Here is a 10992-nt window from a genome sequence, read left to right on the forward strand (position 1 = left end):
CCAAGATAAAGACATAATGGAAATAGTGTTGTAAGAACTTTAATGATTAAGAACAAGTCCTGGCAACTGAATAAATACAACAGGATGTTCTTAGTTCCAGCCCCACTACCTAAATCTAAGACTCACAGCTCTGACAAAGAGACAGAGGAGACACACTGGAGGATCAGAGGCCAAAGAAATAAAAACCCTTGAATTTGGGGGGGTGGGGGGGGTATTTAGTGTATTCCAAGTTTGAATGCAGTGGGAGCACATCAAACTAAATATGCAACTGCAGCTGTAGCTGTTGTTTTCTGTGACTAAGTAATTATTCACTTTCCCTATCAGCCTTGGTCCTCTGCTGAGCCAGCAGCACTGTGGCACTGTTTGTACTGAGACCCAAGAAAGACACGAAAACCGTAAGACTGGACAAGGCCAGCTGGTAGGATGCTAAAAATGCACACATAAAATTCACATTATAAATCAATACACAGAGGACTGCACAGTGGTGGGGTTTAAAGAAAAATCATTTTTTTTATTTTATAAGCTGAATCAATTTACAGTTTGAGTCAGTATTCTTAAAAATGTTGCCTCTCAAAAAGATCCACACACTTTTATTCATTGACCGAGGTCTGTGACTCTGCCTGTGATTTGCCTCTAAGGAATGTCTGAGGATGTTTGTGTCTAATTATGTGTTTTTTGGGGGGAGAAACAGACGAAAAGAGAGTAAAATGTCTCACATTTAATAATTAGATACAGATGCAGTAGAAGCAGATACAGATGCAGATGCAGAGAAAGAAAGTATATTCAGCAGACGCTCCACCCCCCTTCCCCCCTCCTCTATGACAAACTTGTTCATGCATGTGAATGAAAATGCTTGATCATATTTCTTCTCAGTTCAGTCTGGTAAAACAAGAGGTTCTGGATGAGTAACTCTTGTACAAGTTGGATGCAAAACAATATAAGTCCAGCAGAAATACCAGACATGAGTATATCTGATAGGCATGTGACACATTGAACATTTTTTAAATATATGATTTAGCTGTACAGATAAATGAGTTATTTTTATTGTGGGTTATTGTATTTTCCTCAATGGATCACTATAGCTATGTCACACATTTAGCTGTTATTTTTGCACTATAGTTGTCTATTTGACTGGGCTGATTCTCTGTCTGGACCATGAGTCTGATCTGCTACAGTGTTAGGAAAGAAAGAGTGTATGCAGTTTTGCAATAGAGTTTTATGTTAATCAATTCCCCTGGCTCCCTGTTGCATCAAACATACATGTCAGATGACGCTATTGTATTTGTTGAACTTTGAACACGAGGAGTGAAGAAATATTACCTCTTAGAAAGACATAACTGTAAAGAACCAAGTTTCTAGGCTCCTTTAAGATCACAAGAAAGTAGTAGAAGAAAAGAAAAGCCAATGTTACGCAAAGAATGGTTTCATGGTATTTACTGCAATAGCTGTCTTAAGTGTTCTGGTGGCATAAACTTAATCCTGGAAAAATGTGCCAAATTGACTGAAAGAAAAAAAAAACTTTAAATGGCAGCTTTTCATTTCTGGTCATGACCTAGTCTCGAAACCTTTTATTATACTGTTCGCACAACAGCTTCATCTCGGCCAAAACTGTTAACATATTTCCTTGAAATGAAACTACATGGAATTAGTTAACAGTGCTGAGAGACGGAGAACAAAGTCATTGCGTTCTCTCCAGCCTCCAACTTTACTGTGCACATCTCCAACACACTATAAAACCCTCTGCTCTTTGCAAGACGAGCACTCAGTCTCCAAAGGTCAGAATTAGAATTTTCCTCAATTATTGTGTGAGGAAATAAAACATTTGATACTGCAGCTATTATTATTACGTAATTATAAGTGGAGTTAAACATGTTGCATTGTGGGATTGTTGGCAGAGAGCATTAGAATTTTTGGAGACACTATTTAGCGGGTACCTTGAAACAAAATGGCAGTACAGTAACAGTAAGTGTATTGCACTATATTGCTCCAGACTGTGAGGCATTCAGGTATGTATGTTACAGATCAGGCCTGGTGAACATCCAAATGACCATGGGGCAAGCTTTCATTTCATTTCACTGGCTTTACAACTGGCTGTAAGGCACTTTGAATCTATTATTCATATGAGTTATGTTTAAAAAAATAAAATAAAATAAAAAACACGAGTGGTTTAAAAAAAAAAACTGCGGTCACTTTAATGCAGACAACATGTGACAATTAGCTGCTAGCTGAGAAAATATGATGTTCTCACATGTGCCGACATTAGCAGATGTGAATGAGGGTGTCACCACTAGTGTTGACACAAGAGTGGTCAACAGTTTTCGGAATGGTATTGATTAAGGCTTAAATAAAAAATAAATTGTTGTCCAAGGAATATATATTCCCTAGGACAAGTACAAATGCGATAGTTATGAAATCCAGGCCAATGTCTTGTGGAGCTGATCCAAAAGGATAATCACTGATTCCAGTTCCAGGCTCATGTTCACTTTATGGTTTAAGATGTAGGAATTCATTACTATGTATAATAATTCAAGACTTTAGATTTTGCTTTGTTTCTTCAAGTATGGCTCTCATTACTTTCAGAGTCTGGTTCTGAATTGTAATGTCACTGGTTTTTAACCATGGTGTGTTGCAATTTCTTTTTTTAATCACTTCAATATGAATGGCAAAATAAATGGATTGGTGGCATTCCCAAAGAGATTCCGCTTGTGTTTTTGCTCGTTACCGATCAAAATTTATATATCAATGAATGTGGGATTATCTTATTAAAATTTAAAATCGAAAACGAAATAATGGATCTGTTTTGAGTCGAGAAGGATTATCTGGGCCTGACTACACCAGACTTTCTGACTGCATTCAGATAAATGTCAAAGATGTTGTCATCATTAGGTTTTTCATTGATTTGACCATTGTTACACTTTTTCTGACCTTTATTTGTTTGTCTTACAAACCTGCTGTTTTGCCAAAGTGTCAACTGGCTATTTTGATAGCTTGGGGCCACTGGAAACAGGCTACACTACATACAACACTGATGCACAATGAAAGACAACTGGGAGGGAAGCAAAACAGTTAAAAAACCAAAACAATGAGCTGTAAGATGATGCTTTGTGGATGTGAAGAATACTGCATACTGATGATTCTCTATGGGTTTGTCATGATGAGTAACATCTTTTCACATTACATACTGTATAGTCTTTTGATGCATTGTGAATATATAAATATTGTTTGGAGCAGCTCTCAATATCTGCACCATACTTGTTTACAATTCATGTTGGTTTCAAATAAGAAATTAGGTAAAAAAAAAAAAAAATGAGAAAAACACAAATGCAGTTGTTTTCGGAAATACAGTAAGGTGATAAATAGACATTACGTAAAACACTAAATGAGTGGGAGGTGACAGTGACCTTGTATTCCTGGATATTAGCCCTGCATGTATAATCACCAATTATCAGTCTTTTTACATAACACTAACTGCAAGTAAAAGATGCCTGCATCAATTACATCCGATAATTTGCGAGCCATTTTTAATTGAGTTAGAGACCGGATGGTAATTATTGTGAATGACTCAATAAAAACACAATTAGCAAATGATGCAGTCTCGCATAATAGTGTAGAATATGTTTTTCCAACTAACGGCATAAGTTAAGAATTAAATTAAAGTGACAGGGCTCATGGGGGAAAGTGACTAATGATGTCAGTGTTCATGTTTTCCCTGCTCCCCTTGATCTCTCCCTTCAGTCTGCTCCCTTTTCTTTCTCAATTCATCACAGGCAGAAAAGACAGAATTCTTTTGGAACAATCTGTAAAAGCTATATTGACGTTAACTCAGAATTTGATGTGGCACATGTATTCGCAAACAGTCCCCTACAGATCCAGTAAACAAAAAGTAACATCAAATCCAATACCCACTCTTTTACAGTAACTCCGTTTTGGGTCTCCACCCAGTCATCATAGATAGATAGATAGATAGATAGATAGATAGATAGATAGATAGATAGATAGATAGATAGATAGATAGATAGATAGATAGATAGATAGATAGATAGATAGATAGATAGATAGATAGATAGATAGATAGATAGATAGATAGATAGATAGATAGATAGATAGATAGATAGATAGATAGATAGATATGTTTGTCATATATTCAGTGCAACAACTTGTGTAGTACTTCCAAGTAATGTTTTATGTAAAGTAAGAGCCAAATATTTATGTACTGGAATATTATTGATTTGAATTTCGCAAAAACTGTCTCCAGATTTGAATTAATAAATTAAAGCCGCTTAACCTTGTCATCCTTGTGTGGAACCATTAATCATAGTGACGCCTTCTGCATGCCTCTGTGTAGCTCTTGATTTCTAAATCTGAGGATTTATCTCAATTTATTATGAGTCATTTGAAGCAGAAATTGAGGGTAAAGTATGAGTTGGTCAGACTGATCTTAGGAAAGCAAATCAAAAGAAAACATGCAGCTGAATAAATGTAATCAACTCAAAAAATAACAGATGTGGTATGATAATTATGCACAATCACAGAAAAAATATGAGTGCACTTCATTAGACTGGAGTAGCATCAATAAAAGGGCCCTCGGGTCATTGTTTCTTCTCAGTCAGCTGTCAGCAGAGGTAACAAGCAGAAAGAAAACACAACTGTCTTGTTTTTGATGTTGGGTGATTGCGGTTACAAATACAGTGTGTGGTGTGAGCTCTTGAAATAGTGATTAAAAGTAAGGACTTGAACCTGATTCAGTCTTGTTGGGTAATTAAACCAAAGGCATGCAATTTATTCTGATAACGTTCACACAGTGCATTCTAGTGCTGCCCTCTGCCTTTTGGACATGTAAACCTGGTGATCTGGTAACTTGAAGGTTCAGTTTGTTCACAGATGTTTCAGATTCTAGTTCAACAAATGTTTTCAATTACACAAGGAAGCAGAGAACAGGGAGTCAGTTGTTACCTCCTTATTTTTGTGATGGGATTTGCATTTTTTTTTTCCTTTAATTTCCATCCATTGCATTCAAACCTTGATCTTGCAGCTATTGTAAGCCAAGAACATTTCAACATACATACTGAATACTGCTGGAGGATTTTCTAGTTTGGAGTCAGTATTATAAAAACATTTGTACAAGTTGGTGTAAATTCATGCATATGCTTCAAATGCACTGTTCACACACATGTGTCTATGTCTTGAGAAAGAACATGAGCAAAGCATATTTTAAAACCCATTAAAAGAAAACACAAATGACAATGTCACCCAGTCGATCATTCACTGTCATTCATCTCTACAACAATGGTCTTGTTTGGTTTCAGGAGCAGCATTGCCTCTAGGGGGAAACTAGAAAGGACTTTGCTGTGGAAAACCCCTTAGTTGAAGCTGTGGTCAGAAAATTGCCAAATGTAATCAGTCACTCACTCAGCAACACTTAGTGGATAGTGTGTGGAAATGCTCTGTAGGGCAGAGCTGTGCTGAAATGAAGCAGAACGTTTTCCCTGTGGCTGCAACTTTCCTCTGTTTTCTCTTTTTTACTTTGGTTTATTATCATCACCCTTAACAATTTTATTACACACGTGTCACACATCTGTTTGATCAGTTAATCCCTGCTTGCATCACCATGTGATACCACACCAGCTGCTTATAACAGATGTGCACATACGAAATTAGACATGCACGGCATCATTATCACTGATGATTTAAACGCCTTTTATAAATATTTGTGTACTTTGTCAAACCACTTATGTAAATACATAGATGAAAGGAAGCCACTATGATCTAATACTTCGACATTCAGTGAAAGTAGTAGTGCTGGTGTTGCAGTAGACTGGAGAGCTATTGAGTTATTACAATATAATTCAATGTTTTATGATCTCATCTGATTGAAGCACATCCAGAAACAGGCTCAAATGGGTTCATTGTGGCTGGCTAAACACATGCAGTGTAGGATTTAGCATGCAGACACTTGAATATATTGTAGAGTAGAAGCACAATGCACATTATACAATACAAAACCAATCCAACTTCCCTTCCCTTTGTTGTTGATTATTTTAACAATCATGTAGGAATGTTGGAATCTATCCATGTTTGTGTCATGTAAGTGCTCGTGCTGTTGCCTTGACCCAATACATTTTGGTATTGCTAGATCATAACCTTAGATCAAAGGAGGCTCCCGCACAATGTCTTAACTTGCATTGTTTTAATAAAAGCACAACGTTTCGGTCCCTTGGACCTTCGTCAGGTTTTCATGCCAGACATACCAGGTGAGTGGGCTATTTTTGCAAATAATGTAAATAATATATTTTGTCATAGTTAGAGTCTTGCCCCCCCCCCCCCCCAAAAAAAAAAACAAACAAACCCCAAGACCTCGTTTTTTATTTTCCCCTCTATATTTGGTCATATCAATTTTTCTATAAATTCACATGACACTACCACAGCATACATATTCTTAAAGCTCAGGTTGTTTTGGAAAAAAATGATGTAAAATACTTGATTGCATAATAACTTTATTATGTAGGCTACAAGATGCATTTCAGCCCTCTGGTACTGTTATTATGTAGGCTATAAACTGTGTTTCAATCTCCTGGCAAAGGTTTCTGCCCATCCACTTTAATGCATGCCCACCCACCAGCTAATTTCTGGCTACACTGCTGTGCGGGAGCCTTTGATTGACCGCACTGGTCTTCTCCTATACGCACCTGTCTGCCTTTGTAGGTGTGCATACGTTTTTAGTGGTTTAGAACATAAGACAAACAACTACTGGTTGATAACCCTGTCGAATGTGTGGGCTTGAGCGTGTTTTATGAGTGTTTTAAACATAAAACTTTTAGGATCCAATAAAGCCTCAAAATAGAGACAGTTTAAAACTATTCCACATTCACCTTGCACATGTTTTTACAGGATTGGCGGTCTCCAGTCATATACAGCTACTGCAGTCAAATGCAAATTGCAAAAAACACATCAAATGCCTTTCCTTTCTGAGTTTTTTAGAGTTGTGCAAGGCTGTCTTTGATGGCTTTCTCTGAGGCTTGAATATATGATTAAATATGATGAATGATGAATATAGGCTGGAGTAAACATTCATTGCGCAACTTTTAGCACTGTAATGAGCGTTGCGCCTATTTGATGAGTCAGTCTCTCTGGTGAAATGAGGCGACAAAAGGATTTTAGTCTTATTAGTAAAGACAGAAAACCAGTTTTCTCAGTAGGACATAATGTAAGATTTTGTCCAGTATTGTGCAACCAGGATAAAAGAACAAAGACCTCACTTCCACCAGGACAAGAGGGGAGGAAAATATGCAACAGTGTCAGCTTTCACTGTTCTCACTTGTGATGGTATCAGGTGTACTTTGAACGGGCTTGTGTTTGGTTAAAACTAGCCTCGCACAGGATGGGTGGGGTAATGTGATGTGTGTTTGAACAGACAAGGTGAAATCTGTTGTGATACGTGCTCGGGCAAAGAACGGGCTTGAATGGAATCTTCTACCTCCAACACTTGAGAGGCTGTACACTGAAGGATTTACTGCTCTGATTTGGAAAAACCACAATGGAGTCGGCCAGTGACACCAGCAAAATCCTGGAGAAGGGTCCTGAGTACCTTCGGAAACAAATGGAACTGGAGAGTGAGACGAAAGGAGGCATGAGTGCAGTGGAGAGGCTCGCTGCAAGCAAACTCAAATATGTCAAAAGCCAGCAGGTGGTCAACACCACTCAGGAGCCAGTGATCAGTCTTGGATCCTCTTCTATGAGCAGCACACTTTCCTCCAACCCAAGCTCGAACCGTGGTGGGAGTTTTGTTACGGGGAATAACTCGACAGAGGCAACAGGTGGTGCACAAACCTGCTCACCAGGACAGGTACGTCGATCCAGCTCCAAGAAACGACCAGACTCTCTCATGCTTTACAGACAGAAATGTGAGTTACTGCGAGGTTCGGCAAATGACAGGAAGCACCACATAACACGTAGGTTGCTGCTTAACCCTGTGAATAAAAATGTTCCGTTACTCGAGGCAGCAGATAAGGAATGTGGGTCTGAAGGCAGCGGGGAAAAAATCACCACACCTGAGGGAACGGCAAAGGAATGTAGCCCACATGTATCTCCCTCCCAGTCAGAGAGGAGGAGGAATGGAGTGGCAGAACGGCACATGGTTGAAAGCAGGAATTGTGGGACAAAGGCGACAAGCGGTCTCCTAGCTGTGCCTGAGTTTGAGGGGAGATCTAGCAAAGGAGTCAGTCGCTCTCACTCTGACATCAGCTCCAGGTACTCCAAAAACTTTGCAGACTTTGATGCTTTTTTCAAGTACTGTGGGCTCGGAGGCGAGGTCATCGAGTCGTTGGGGAAGGAGAACTTCTCAGCACGTTCAGATGAAATTGCAATAAACATCCGCAGCGTCAGTGTGTCCACTTCAGACGATGGCTTCTCCAGGTGCAGTGGGGACAGTGACGGCTTACTGGAGGCAAAGTTACAGAAAAAGATACGTCAGGAGATGTCAGTCATTGAACGCAACGCACGGATTATCAAATGGCTGTACAGCTGTAAAAATGCAAAAGAGACTGGGAAGAAGTTACGAGACCTCGACTGAGATGATTTTGTTTATCTTGCAGAAGACTATGCTAACACATTTTATCCATTTATCACATTTTCGTGCACACGATACATCAAAACACTACCTGACAGAGATGAAACTCTGTGTATTTATCTGATCCATGACTCACTCAGACCCTTCAAAGCCAGCTGCTAGATATCATTCCTGGCTTTTGGTTGTGGAAAGCAATGACTTTTGCCCTTACTTCTCTGCTGCTCCACTGCACTGTACTGTATGTGTTCTCAGCTGTAGCGCATATGTGCATGCATGTGTGGGCTACATGTATTTGTGTGTGTGACTAAATGTTTGTGTACTTGCGCCTTTGCCCAAACAATATGTGTGTGCAAATTTCAGCTGACAAAACTGAAAGCTAATGAAGAACCAGAGTGTTTGCTCCTGTTTAGACTTGCAGAGAGCTGTTGTGCTGGGGCTCACGAAAGTGCACAATGAGGGCCTCACAACAACGCACAGACACAAACAACTTATTTTCACAACAATTTTCATGGCAAAAGTGTTCAGTTTTAGATTAGTGCCAACCAGTGCGTTCTCCACACAGGTCAGAATACAGTTCAGTGTGAGTGGTCTTGGGTGGTGGCGGTGTGGTCCTTTCTGGGTGGAGTCTGCATGTTCTCCATGTGCCTGTATGGTTTTCTGTCCAGGTACTCTGGCTTCCTCCCACAGTCCAAAGACATGAACAATTGGTGGACTGGGGTACCGGTATCTAAATTGCCGATACGTGTGAATGTAAGTGTGTGTGTCTTGTTCATCTCCATATTGGCCCTGTCATAGACTGACAACCTGTCCAGGGGAACCCCACCCTAACCCCTAACCCTATCAATAGTGCTTAAAGCAGAAGTAAGCGATCCGGTCGTTTTGGCTAACTTCTTGTCAGCCGATGGAGTTAGCAGTCCCCGCCCTCGTCATGGATCTATTGGTCCTCGTCCCTACGTCACCACATTCACGTGCATCCCTTGGCTGCACACACAGCCCTTCATGCCGTTCTCTCTCCTCATTGGATAAAGGTTGTAGGATACAAGGAAAGTTTTCTCCTCGGCTTACAGCAGAGCAGAGTGACTGACAGACCCGTGTTTCAGACCAAACACTCTATGTAAGTGATTGCCGTCTGAAGATATAACTATTTAAGACTTATATTAACACAAAAATTCTGCTTACTTCTGCTTTAATAAATTGATTTGAGATCAGATTCTCTGTAAATAATACTCATAATGGATTAATGGTTTTTTCCTGATCTGTAAAGAATTACTAAACTATTTATCATCCACTAACATCCAAGTCGTTATAGATGCAAACTGAACTGAACCCTTTCATAAAGGGCAACTTAAGAAATGTTCATGAGCAAGACTTCAAAGTGCCTTTAAATAACCAATTACGTAACCTGACTTTTAAGTTCATAATGTAATGAGTGTACTCTTCAGGTGAATACTGTACATTCCATTACGCTGACACACGCACACACGCACACACACACACACACACACACGCACACGCACACACACACACACACACTCACACACACACGCGCACACACACACACACACACACACACACACACACACACACACACACACACACACACACACACACACACACACACACACACACACACACACACACACACACACACACACACACACACAGCTTCAACTTCATCTTGAATGTGCCCATTACAGTAACAGACTAGTGTTTCTTATTGACTGTAAATGAACTGGTTAAATCTGGTAAATTTAACTGACTAACAAAGTAAAAAGCTTGAAGGATGCTGGATGTTTTTCCACCAGTTGCTCCTCGAGTCCTGTGAGAGAGGAATGTATGTAATAATCTGATGGGCTTATGTCCAGTGACCCATTGTAACTGTATCTCCATTTCCCACCCTATCCCTGCCTGCTTTGTCTCTTCACCACCTTCTCTCTCTCTTCTCTGTCTTTAAGCCAACTTGCTTCAAAGCTGAGAGGGTGTAGCATGAGTTGAGGGGTTGGGGGCAGCTGGGGACAGACTATCGTCTGCCCCACTGTTCAGTGTCTTCAGAGAATTATCATAAACTCTTTTTCGCCAACTATAGCTAAGTATATCTGAGTAGATACATCTGCTATAGACACAATTTTGTTCAAGTTATCCATAAACCTGATGCATGTCAGGTCCTGTTTGTCCCACTTTCTCGGTGCCAGAAGTCAAAGCATGTTCTTAATATTTAGGGCGGTGTTTCAGTTACAGTTACTGTATAGTATTGACTCGCATTTGTATTGTAAGTGAAGAATATGTGACTAGTGACTGTTTCTTCTATCTTTGTTCTTTTTTTTTACTGTAAAAGTCTTACTATGACTACATAACCGTAGTCTAGAATGCCAATAAAAGCTGCAATGTCAATGGGTCAATCATCACTTAAGGTCAATTTTGCTGTT

At 39.7% G+C, this 10992-nt stretch overlaps 1 protein-coding gene across 1 annotated transcript; it reads left to right on the plus strand.

Annotated features, from left to right (window-relative positions):
• Positions 1-7461: 7461 nt before the first annotated feature.
• fam110c (family with sequence similarity 110 member C) lies at positions 7462-9173 on the plus strand. The gene has a single exon (XM_084000994.1). The coding sequence runs from the start codon at positions 7535-7537 to the stop codon at positions 8567-8569; it is 1035 nt and encodes a 344-aa protein (XP_083857120.1). The 5' UTR covers positions 7462-7534; the 3' UTR covers positions 8570-9173.
• Positions 9174-10992: the final 1819 nt, after the last annotated feature.

The sequence above is a fragment of the Trachurus trachurus genome (assembly GCF_905171665.1).
Source record: "Trachurus trachurus genome assembly, chromosome: 24".
In the NCBI taxonomy this organism is placed as follows: Eukaryota; Metazoa; Chordata; class Actinopteri; order Carangiformes; family Carangidae; genus Trachurus; species Trachurus trachurus.